Raw genomic sequence first — 12,685 nt, forward strand, 5'->3', positions numbered from 1 at the left:
CTGGTACCCAGGGTCAGCTCGTTTTCCAATATGGCGGACGAAATGGGAGATCTTTATGGTAGGTGTGGTATAAACTGATTGTTTGTCCATCAATATCTGCAGATTAAAGACGTCGATGAACAATGAATGATTGTCCTTCATTAAAAGAGAAATTTAGGACAACAAAGTTTATCTTGGAGGCAGGTAGATGCTGACTTTAATACCTTGATAATACCAATAATACTTCTTGGTAAGATTTCCGTATAAAACCCATACATTTATTACATGCATGCAGCAATTTCATACTTATTTTTTTTTTGTCACAAATAGTTTAATATGAATAGAGTCGACACATGTATGCGGGGTTATACGGAAATCTTACCCGCTACCACTGTCTGTGCACGAATTTTGGTAATTTCTTTTTAGCATTGCATATATTGTAGGGCGTTGCAAGTGTTGATTTGCTGCAGAAACTTGCTGTTCTTTTGGCTTTTGTTACTTTTTGGGTACCATCGCCTTATAGAGGAAAAATCTATGTGAATGCATGAGCAAAATGACAAGTTTACGCAAGAATATGACGAATGAATATGCCAAATGTAGAATGTAAAACGACAAAAAATAAAGAATCTTTTTTGGTTTTTCGCTGTATTTATTCTCACTTAAATCTATGGTAAATTAGCCAAAATCCAAAGGAATACCAAGACATGAGTTAACATGTCCAGACTGCAATATTCATTGTTTGTGGCTAAAAATGCACCCAGAAATGACCACACAATTGCACCATTTTTGTTGTTTATTGTCAAATATACAACATTTTCCTCCGTTATAAAATTGTCATTTTGCTCACACACTAACTTGTTTTCCTCAATAGAGTGATGGTCTCCTAAAAGTAACAAAAGCCATTCTTTCTTTCAAATTTGTAATGTTTTGGGGTATACATAGTGTATTTTAAAATAAATAAATGTTAAGTTAGGGCCAATCAGCATCATCTGCGCCACGTAACCCACCCAGTACCCCATATTTTGGAATAGGCCATTTGCAAGATGGTGTCATTTTACTACTAAGACCAGAATTCTTTCGTTTTTCTTTTAATATTTAAATTTGGTAGCCCCAGTGAGGTTTAAGTGACAGAAGCACTAATTTTCACAAGAAAGCAAAACCCTGAAGGATCCTGGTCATAGTTGTAAAGTGATGCCATCATGCAAATGGCCTATTGCCCTGGCTTGACTTGGAGTCCCATTTCCCTTGAAGTTGCTTATACATTTGAAATTGGTCACAAAGTAGAAATACTGTGTAATAGCATCAAACCATTTCCCTCTGCCTGGTCACAGTTTGTCCCATAGGCTGCTTAGATGGGGAAAGTAAAAGCAAGAATTGAGCTTTGCGTAATTTGACCACAATATGTTACACTGAAAGCCTACTAGTGATTTCTGGGCCATAAAACACCGCCATTTTTTACAAAGGCATATTTGTGGTAAGTGTTAAATAAATTTCAAAATCTCTGCAGTTTATTTTAATAATTCTTATTTAGAATGTTTTGCTTTTGAGGTCACAGACTCAAGCTTCCCCCTGTGGCCTGTGCTTCTGCATGTGTACTTTATCATCGTTTCTTAAAATTGTGTCAGGAAGGTGACTACAAGTTGTATGATGGAACTGTAAGTGATTATTACCATTTATAAAATAACTGAAATAGTAGGCGTGATCTGATTGGTCAAAAAGCTATGGTTTATTATACCGGTAAACCCATAGAAAAAGACATCCGGACCACGAGCCATAAACAAAACCGGCTATTGATCTGCAAACAACGATTTTAGAAAGGCTAAAAAGACAGAACAAGTTACTTACCCAGTCCTTCTTAATATTAAAGGCTTTGGTTTCCACATTTATTACTAAGCGTCACAATTCGCTACTGCTATAGCTTTAGAAGTTATAAAGTACAAAGCTGGAAAACAGTTTACATTTCACGACGATGCCAAATCGCAGAGAAAGACAACAACTGTGTGAATTTCTGGTGTAGAAAGTCTCTCGGGAAAACTTAACCACGTGCCAGCCAGCAACAAAATGGATAGTTCTAGCATTCTTGATTTATTTTATGTCAAAATTAAATTCCTTAGTTAAAGAAATTGTTTCAAAAAGAGATCTCTGGCTCTACTGGATTTTTTAGAGGGGATACCTGCACTGACAACTTTCTCCATGTAGTTAGAGTTAGGTTGTAAACAAGCTGCCAACGATGATGAAAGATGTCAGAGTCTCAGGCTGGTTTTTTCCAACATTTGCACAAATTATTTGGTGATATCAATGCCATATATCCTACCTCAAACCACCTGACTTCACAAATCGACAAATATTAGCGCCAATATGTGGCTACGGGAAAGAAACCTTTCTCCACCACTGACATATTTCCATCGGTCGCTGTACGTGCATGTAAAGTTACATGCGACAACTTCGCAAATGCAGCCACGTCATTACCTCAGCATTTCTTGATCATAATAAAGTCCAGAAATTTACAACTCGAAAAGCTTGTAAATCACTCGCCTTCGGCTCGTGATTTACAAGCTTTTCTCGTGTTCTCCCAACATCCCGCGTGGGTTATCATGCCGGTAAACCCATAGAAAGTGTGGTCTATTGCTTAAATATACCACTACTCTGCTGGAAGGAGACAGAAGGGTTTGTAGTATTGCGATATAAATTTGAGCTTTTTTTTTAAGCAGTACATGTATTTCGGTAATTTAAATTTTAACATTATTTTACTTTCTTAACTCATTTATTACAACTCCAACATGGCCGCTCCATGTGAGGGCTACCTACTTAGCATAATGTACAGGTGACACGTAACATGTGACCTATACTGTGACAAAGGCACGGTATTGCAGTATCATCTTGCCCTCCAGTATGCGGTATTTTGGCTGATTGTATTCGGTAAAAGAAGACCCTTCGTGGTATTGTGGTACCATTCATTTGCACTCTCCTGTCTTATACAGGTCAATACAATATGCAATGCAAAACACAGTAAACCATACACACCGTTGTGGAATCGACTCCCTCTAGAAATTAGACAATGTCAATCATTGAACATTTTTAAAGTTTTACTAAAGACACATCTTTTTAAATTAGCTTTTTATTAGTTCTTTTATTAACTCATATTTTACTTTTATTGTTTTCCGAAAATTGTAAATTATTATTATTATTATCATTATTTGGACTAGCCATTTATTCCTTTAAGATTTTAGTGTTGTAATGCGCACTCGATCATATCTTTATCGCATGCTAGACTGCGCAATATAAGAAATAAACATTATTATTATTATTATTATTATTATTATTGTTAATAATCTTACTGTCTAATAGTAAATGATTCCGAATTTTTGACAATTTATGAAAGTTAATCTACAACAATCCCATTATGGGATTGTTGTTGCATCCATGACTGGGCTTTTTAATCTGTGTGTTGATAAATTTGAGGTCTTCTCACATTTCCTTGCGATGACTGAGGTTGATTCTGGTGCATACATGCTTGAGATAAAGAAAAATGCTTGATGGATACAACTTAGCGCTAGTCAACAAGGTAAGTAGAAACAACAGAACACGATCTGAACAAAATGGTGGAAAAGTAACAACAAGAACAACGTCCTCAGTGAAAGGAGTCTGGGTAAAGACAGAGTCTGCATGCCTAGGTGCGCACGGCTCACTAGTCAATACAATAAAGTAACACAACTAATAATGCCTAATGGCACTACTGTCTCTTTTCCTGTCTCTTTTCTTCGTCTCTCGTAATGACAGGGTCTTGAGGGGTAGACTAATACAATACAAAATTCTCTAGGTATTGTGGAGTGTGGCAATTGCATGTGTGTCATTTAGGTACGACATCGTGGTCTGGCTGGTTGCAGGGAGACGGTAAGGATGTAAGTTTAGTATCTGTATCGGGATGAGAAGAAGGAGTAGAGAGAGCAGCAGGCACCGGTGGTAGGGTGGATGTAATGCATCTTCTGTGGTCCGGTACAGTTGAGGTGTGGGTGTGGGAGGAGCTGTAGGTATCTGTGGTGGTGAGGCTGGAGGCAAGGAGGTATCATCCTCGTCATCGGTGTCGAAGTGTGCACTGCTCATGTGATGTGGCAGGGAAGGTGAAGTATCCATAGGTACTTTGCAGCACTCAGCCTTCTTGATACAATAGGTGGTACTCCTCAACTATGAACCAACAAACTTTCTAACCTGGCACTAAGCACCATCCATGGACGTAACTAGGTAGCAATCTCTCCCATGAGATTTTTTTAGGTCACAATAGAGATACACCAGGTCGCCAATGGCAACTGAGGGGCTACTGGCCACTTGGGCCACGGGGCTTTGGACTTCTCACTGCTGGGATGGTTGGCTTTATGGAGGCTCTGAGCTCAGAGAGATCAGATCATAGTCACCTACAGTGGAATCTGGATATTTGAGAACTGATCATGCTGTGTCCACATTTTGTGAGCTGACAATCCCCGAGAGCAAAATCGTGAGTTCAGGGTTGCAGTTGCGACAGAGAGTACAACAGGAGAAACTGGCCCACCATGGGGATCCTGTCGAAGGAGTTCAAGTTCAAGTTCTTGGACCGCTCTTTCCGCAACAGGGTTCCTGTTTCAATTCTTGACTCTGCCGATCTCAAGAACAATATTCTGTGGTCGTGAAGGACTGGGTCATTGTCGAGAGCCATGAAACAAGGGGCGGTTTCAGTTCGTATAACAGCAAGGGGACTGTCTAATGGTTGCATGTTAATACACAGGCTGATAAGGGCATCGCATGGCATGTCGTGGCACTTGTTAGGAAGGAGGGTTGATACTGTGTAGGAAGTGACACATTCACGCAAGACAAGAATAAACTGTTTGGCTCGTTTGATGACATCGGCAGCAAAGGAGATACCCACAGTGTCAGGTGGTGGATTAGTAGACTGCTTTACCACAGTAGTGGGAACTGTGTGGAGTGAAGCACAATGATGGCAGCTAGTAGTGACGTGATCAACAGCTTTGTCCATATCCAGGGCAGAGAGATATCGCTGGGTGACCATCTTCATTTGGTGGCTGGAAGGGTGGCTGAGGTGGACATGTAAAGCAGACAAGAGACCATTGAGGATCAGGTGAGGGAAGATAATACACTCTCGGGTAAGCACTAGTGGTTCATTACATTTAACAATGAGTAAGCCATTGGAAGCGATTGTGGCGACATTAAGGTAGCGTTTTACATCTTTAATGTTTGTCAACTTCTTGGAAGAGCGTGGCCTTGAGTAAGATGGGCATGAGTGCGCCGTAGGTCTGGACACTCTGCCTGGAGGGCAAGCCAAGCAGCTCTGGTAGTGAAAGGAAGTTTCTGACAGTATGCTTTGGACACTCTGCCTGGAGGGTCTGGACACTCTGCCTGGAGGGCAAGCCAAGCAGCTCTGGTAGTGAAAGGCAGTTCCTGACAGTATGCTTTGGACAGATGCGCGGAGAACCATGGAATCCTCAGTGCGTTGAATGAAGCTACAAACCTGGCAAGTTGGGTTGTCACACTTGGAAGCATTGCAACTTGCAAAGTCAGAAGATAAAATTGCAGATCCAGCAACATGATGAACAGAGGCGTGGTATCTACTGACAGTGGAGAGGAAAGTAGCAACACAAGGGCTTGAGGAAAACTGACCGCGGCATAGCTTTTCAAAGGACTGTACACAAGGTTTGCTGTCAGTGAGGATACAAGCTGGTGTTTTCGATTGAATGATGTAAGGGCTGAAGTGTTTTGCAGCTGTGATGGATAAGGCCTCTATCTCGCAAGGGAGCCACGTGACTTGGCGACCGCGGAGTTTGGCACTGAATAAACCGGCTAGCTGTAGCTTTTTGTTATTGGTGACGTACATGGGAGCAGCAATTCCTGGAGTTTTGACAGCACTGTCGGTGATGATCCACAATTGATCATCGTGACAGGGGAGGGAGATGGAGCGGCTTGCGGAAAGGGCAACTCATTTCCAGTTCTGCAGTAACTCCTCTGGTGAGTCGGCTCTACAGTATAGATTGTCGGCGATCTTGGCAACAACTCCTTCGTGAATAAGGTCTCCAAGTACACAACACGAGTTCCTCCAAGGCAGTTTCTGAGCCAGGCATGCCCATCGCTGAACGGGCATACACCTGGACCCCATGGAATGGAGTGGCTATGCTGCAATATTTCATAGCCTCGCATGCAAGAGGGATTTGATAAAAGGCACTCATGAGATCAGTCGTAATGATATGCTTCCACTGAGTGATTTGGCGAAGGGTGGAATCAACGTCGGGCATGAGCAACGGTTGAGGCTTGCTGTATCTTCCCACGTCAGCAAAGGCGGTGACCAGGCACTAACCACTGTTACTCTTTTTGACAAGGAATGATGGTTTTAGATACTCCACAGCGACGTTCAAGTCTTCTGGTCATTTGAAGATGCCTAGTTTCTCTAACTCGTCAAACTTGTTTTGGAGGTCCACAAGTTTGCTCCGCGCATACTGAGGCAGATGGCCTTTTCGTTGTGGTGGTTCAACTGGACCCATGTTCACTCTAGCCTCAAAAGGGCCAACAGCACCATTATAACCTTGGATCGTGGAATCGAAAACAGAATCAAAGTGAGTGAGGGAGGGAGTGAAATGACGACTGCATATTGGGCTGCAAGAGATTGTCTGGGTCAATGTGGACAGCTGATGAGAAGCTAGTACCAGATACAGAAGGCGACAGGCTGATTGACTACTTAGAGAGGTTGGCGGTGTGTTGAGGCTGTTCATGAGTACTAAAGGTGAAAATGAGGCTAACCTGACAAAAGTGCTCGTGTCGTTTAAGCTGAATGGGTTCGCCTGACAAGTTTGGGATTTGTATTCTTCCTGCCCATTAGAAATAATGCCAGGAGGGGGCCACAGATCTGAAGTGGTTGCTAGGTGGACCAGAGAAATGTTGGAGCAGGGCTCCAAAGCATGGAGGGAGTCTGGAGGGAGATCTTGTGGGAGTTCTAGTTCGATATAATCTCCATGCCATAATGTGGTTGAAGTTGTGGGAGCGCGTAGGACCACAGCGCGACGTGCAGCTTTGCTGTGTAGAATGATCATCAGAAGAGCCATATGTGAAGGAGGAGCCATCCGGGAGGGTAATCAGGTGCTTGGCAGGATGAACAGCGATATCATTGGCCTCCATAAAGGGGGTACCAGTGAGGACCTCTACATCCAAGTTTTCCATGACCAGTCTGTCAAACTGGAACACATGTTGTCTGTGAGTAAAGGAAAGCTTGGTTTCACCAATGACCTTTAGTGGGGATGATCCGTCAGCCTGATGGGCAGACTGGGTACTCTTACAAATCTCAACTTTCAGCTTCTGAACAGTGGACAAGCGAATCATGTTACCAGTGGCCCCACTGTTGATGGTAATATGGACGAGGCTGTGACCATAAAACGTGTCCAGGAAGGGAGACTGGGGTACCTGGATTCTCAATGCACTGGGGGTGGGTTGGTTTCCAGTAGGCGCAGGTTGGTAGTCCTGTGGTTCTTCCTCAGGATCCGACCCATCACAATAATACCCATGATCTGCCTAGCTTTTGCGATGAACTTTTGATCGGTGTCAGGAAGATAAGTGCACTCGCTTAGGTAGTGGTGGAAGTCTGCGCGTGTGGCCTGTTGGCAGATGGGACAGGATGTAGGGTGTGTTTGGAAGCGAGTGGTGGGCTTGGCAGCTTGTGCGGGCCTGCCATAGGAGGAGGCAGAGATGCGCATTACCTTAGCATCTTCAGTGGCACGGATTTCATCCAGCAAAGATTGGAGAGCTTGCAAGATCTCAGGATTGATTGAGGCAAGTGTGCGAGAGCGGAGTTCAGTTCTGTAACGTTGTTTCACTAGTTTTGGGAGGTCAGGATGCACAAGTCGTAACCAAGTGAGTACAATAAAATTCTCCAAAGTGGGAGTCAGTTCTTCATCTTCAGTGAGGAGCACTCCATGGTGTTGTATGCTGTTGCTGTGAAGGAAGTTATCCTCTGTAAAAGCCGTAAGTCTTTGGTAAAGATCCTCAGGTCATTTGGCAGGCTTGAGGTGGATTTCTGAAAGATCAAGAATATGTGCTCTGGTGGCTTCGAAGCCGAAATGCAGGCATATGGCTGACCAAATGGAGCCCATAGATGTTGAGTTCTTGACAATGGTGTTTCTGGAGATAACTGAACAGTAATTGGCTATTAGACCAAGCATTAACTCAAGCATGCTCACTTTTTGTTGAGCAGTACGGTGGCTTCCTTCAGGTACTGAAGAGCCGTCATTGGTGATGCCTCGAAGTGGGCTGTTTTTGGTCTTTTTTTACCATGTAGCTCCGTCTAAGAGAAAATGAGCAAACTGAGCGTCTAAGGAAAGGGTATACACAAGGTTTTGACGCCACTTCTCAAAGGAAGTTATGGTCTCCGTCTTGGTAAGGCACCATTGTTTTGGCGCACGCCGACTGGCTGCCATTAGGTCGATCTGTCCAGCAGACGCTTTCGCTGACTGTTGGGTTCCGTTTAATGTTTGTTGACAAGTTTGTAGCGGGGCAAACTGCTTCACTGATGAGGTGTGGAGTTCGTTTTAACGGCTGCCACCACGCCAGTCAACAAGGTTGTAGAAACAACAGAACATGATCCGAACAAAATGGCGAAAAGTAACAACAAGAACAACGCCCACAGAGCAAAGGAGTCTGTGTAAAGACAGAGTTTGCTTGCCTAGGTGAGTGCGGCTCACTAGTCAATACAATAAAGTAACACAACTAATAATGCCTAATGGTGTAGAGTAAGCGTGATTGATCATAAATGCGGTATCAGTATTTTGTCGATTTTTATGATGGTATTTTTGGTATTTGGTAATTTTTCTTATGGTATTGCAATATTGTATATCCCCCAATCTTCCCCTCCAGCTGCTTACAGAAGTAAATAGTATTCTCAAGATGTCTAGCCTTTGTATTCATTAACTTGGCTTTAGTTTTTGTGATCCTCTTTTGTCAATATTTTGACATCTTCCATTCTGATTTCATTTTTATTAGAAGCCTTACAATGTTCATGAAAAGCTGAGGTGGCGCTTGTCTTGTGTTCTCATTATGCACCCCTAGTTGTCTTCCAGTATCCCCAATGTAATGGTTTTCACGAGCACTGCTACTGATGTGGAACACCATACCACTTCTCTTATCCAGATGGGTGTGGTCTTTGATTTTAGTGAGCTGCAGGACTTGTGATGTAAAGCAATGCCATGTGAGCTAAAAGTTCTCTAGAGTCTTTTTGGCAGTTGATGTACATGTGGTAGCCCACATGTATCGTCTTATTGTACACTCCAGTAATATGAACATCTGCCAAATCCCCGCCAAATATAAATCACAGACATTTGACTGAAAGGTAACTCTCACTATTGTGGACTCTTGTTATTAACATTAACCCGCAGTCCTGAGGATGTCTGCAATAAAGGGAGTTGACTTTATGATGTGAATTACTGTTGGTACTTGTAAGTTTCAAGGCTCTTACATTCTTAATCCTCATTTGATTCATTTAGCTTGTTGGAACAACTGCATTGTATCTTGCATCAAAAACAGAAGAATTTCCTTGTAAACTTCGAGATGTCATAAATGTTTCCTACAGGTAACAAAATTGTTGTCTTTATCTTTTTACTTTACTTTGAAGGGTATTTCAGTCCATGTCTAGTCCTTGAGATATTAAATTTTACCCAATTACCCAAGGGGTTTGATAGATTCCTCGATAAGTACCTGCTACATTGTAAGGTTCTCACCATCATCAAGGAGAGTGATATCAGCTGCCCATACCATCTAGAAGCAGATGCGAACTTTTCTATGTACAGTGTATAATGGCCTGGTCTGAGAGGGCATCAACAGGACATAACCTCCAGAAGCAACTTTTTCCAGTAACTCTTCTAAGGTGTCAAGTTTTATATCAATACATAATACCCTCCTGAATTGAATAGTAAGATTTATCACAGCATTGGTTATCAACAGGTTAACCTCTGTATCTAGATGTGAATACCATGTGGCACAAGGTTCTGTGGGGGAGGGGGGGGGTAATTTTGTAGATCAATAATTTGTTGTATTTTGTTGGATCTGGTTTTTGTTATTGTGAAAGACTGGTTTTTCTTGCTGGCCATTTATTTTTAGGATTTTCAGAAAGTTGCATTCAACTGGAATAACAGCACTTTGCCTTTTGATTTAACTACATGTATTTTAAATACAAGTGAAAGAACATTCTAAGATGTAAACAACATTAATGAGTGTCATATTCTATCACATCCAGCAGTTGATCAGCAATAATTACTGTCAGTGTCACTTGTTGGACCATGATCACCCGCATGTTCTTTTTCACACCAGTGTGCTACATCTACTTCAGTAGAGTGAATTTTAGGGGAGAACATTTTTGTGAGAATTTCTTCGCAGGTTGTGAAGAAAAAATGCAAAAGGTGCAAAAATTATATGCCACAAAAATTTTTTGCTCCATGGTATTTGCATCTAGTACTGACAACAATTTTGAAAAGGTATACAGTAGCAGGGAGATTGTATGTAGAGGCAGCAAACCCTAGAAAATTATTATTGCAACTTTGGAATGACCAAAAGACAACAGGCTTGAAAAATGACAAGGTAGATCTAGAGGACATGATTAACTAGTTTAATTAGGGGTATATGTGCAGGTGTAAGCTGTTGAAAGAATTTCTTTTTGTTTTATGTAATTTTTTAGTAACTTAATGCCCTTGTAAAGTGCTCTTAACAAACTAGTCTTGAAATGCTGAGTATGTAAATTTCATATCATTTGAACGGCAGAATGAAGAAATAAATGCAAAGACGATCATCAGACACAAATTATGCGGTTCCAAAAAGAAAGCCTGAAAAAGTGCAGGCTTGCTGGGATTTGCATCCTGACCTCTGTGATACAGGTGCAGCACTCAAAACAATTGGGCTAGCAAGCCAACTGGGAGCTGGTCATTAAATTAGTTTGTAATATACCCAGAAAATATGAAATTATGAATGATGTGAAGTTCATGTATTTGAAGATCCGCAGAATGAAGAAATAAATGCAATGAAGGTCATAGTGGTTGAAGACCCAACTTATGCAGTAACAAACTAAGAACTCCATAGAACGATTTTATTCAACTACTTATCTTTTTAGGGTGTTGCATAGGGATAAAGCACCGTTGGAAGTAGGGTCTTTGTACTGGGAATTACGTGACAGTGTCGTTAACTGTGAGCTGATGATGTTAAGAATTCTTCAATTTCATGTGGCATTCAACAATCCACATAAGGTACCAAAGTTTAATCGTCCTCCACAAGCTTGTTGTCTTGTTTATAATTTTCTTTGAATTGATGTTTGAACAAACAGTATGGGAAATCATCCGTACTCTTATCTTCATTGCGGATAAATTTCTCTTGAAGATTTTGGGATCAGTTGTTTGTTTGCTCATAAAGTACTATTAACTTGTGTGGTATAGACTCTATGATTTTATCGCTTCAACAAATAAAACCTTCTTTCAGTAATAAATTATTCATGTTGAATGCTCTTTCCATGCCCTCTGTTACTTAAAGTTAACACTGGAAAGCTATTAATCTTTTAACAGTTATTCATGACAATTGTTTTTGTGTTTGTAGTATCTTCTCCATTATCTTAAGTCCCTTGATGACTGGCTTGGAGATGAATCATCAAATTCTATCAGCCAGTTGAGCTGGAGTTTTCTGCACGACAGTTTCCACACTACGCTATCACTCCAGTTTAAGCCATCTCTGATTGCAGTCTCCATGATCTATTTTTCTCTGAAGTGTCTTGGTATAACTGTTCCATCTCAGGGAGCTCAACATACTTGGTGGAAGGTCAGTATAAAAAAGAAATATACTCAACAAGGACCCACCTTGACTAGACAGGTGGCTTTATGGGACACCATTCATCAGATAAGCCTGAAGGACACATATGTTTGGTCTGACATCCAAGACAAAATATGAGTGTGAAATCTTCTAATAACCTGATAAGCCTTAAGGACTCATATGTTTGGTCTGATATACAAGACAAAAATATGAGCAGCGTGAAATCTTCATAACTATTACATTTGATTTTTTTTGCGTAAAAAACGCAGATCTGCGTCCTCCTGATGTAGAAGAAGACGCGGACTCTTACGCGATAAAGACAGCTTTATTTACAGGCAGTATTCACACAAACCGAAGTAAATTTACCACACGAATAAAGAGAACTGTATCCAGAGCCTCGGCGCGTGCCGTGACGGAACCATGATCTAGTACAGTACATAACTTTAAAAATCCACTTTTATTTAGTTACAGACATTCAGTTTTATTCATCTTAGCCAAGACGCCTTAATGATTAAAATTTTGACAGCACCCACATGTAAGATCATGTTAAGTCAATGGTATTCTTGTTTTTGCAGGCAATGTGCCCAGACAGTACGGAGCAAGAAATCCAAGCAACAATTAGTAACATGATGGAATTCTATTCGCAAGAAAATGTCGTTGCGGAATAAACGATTGAAATTAAAGACAGCGATTGTGTGTTCTCTGTATTCGCTGTAAATCAGTGCCAGGGTAGAAAACAGAAATATCTTCTCCAAGTCATTTGTTTTCATTTGACTTGACAACTTACTCAAAAGGCCTCCTGCTACAGCCCGGACGTACCAACCATGTAAGAAGTATATATTATCCTATGAGCAAGCTGTGGGCTTTTCACCGCCGAAATCTTGCAATACGAGTA

General features: G+C 41.3%; 1 protein-coding gene across 2 annotated transcripts; it reads left to right on the forward strand.

The window, feature by feature from the left end:
- The first annotated feature begins 18 nt into the window (after positions 1–18).
- LOC140936309 (cyclin-Q-like) lies at positions 19–12,477 on the forward strand. Of its 2 annotated transcripts, XM_073385758.1 has the most exons (7): positions 46–183; positions 1,535–1,634; positions 8,989–9,193; positions 9,489–9,574; positions 11,105–11,237; positions 11,581–11,799; positions 12,366–12,477. In XM_073385758.1, exons 3-7 carry the CDS (start codon positions 9,104–9,106, stop codon positions 12,456–12,458), a joined length of 621 nt encoding a protein of 206 aa, XP_073241859.1. In that variant the 5' UTR covers positions 46–183; positions 1,535–1,634; positions 8,989–9,103; the 3' UTR covers positions 12,459–12,477. The 2 variants fall into 2 exon arrangements, with proteins under 2 accessions (XP_073241858.1, XP_073241859.1); XM_073385757.1 differs by lacking the exon at positions 8,989–9,193 and having other exon boundaries at positions 19–183; positions 1,528–1,634.
- The last annotated feature ends 208 nt before the right edge of the window (positions 12,478–12,685 follow it).

Source organism: Porites lutea, chromosome 5 (genome assembly GCF_958299795.1).
Source record: "Porites lutea chromosome 5, jaPorLute2.1, whole genome shotgun sequence".
In the NCBI taxonomy this organism is placed as follows: domain Eukaryota; kingdom Metazoa; phylum Cnidaria; class Anthozoa; order Scleractinia; family Poritidae; genus Porites; species Porites lutea.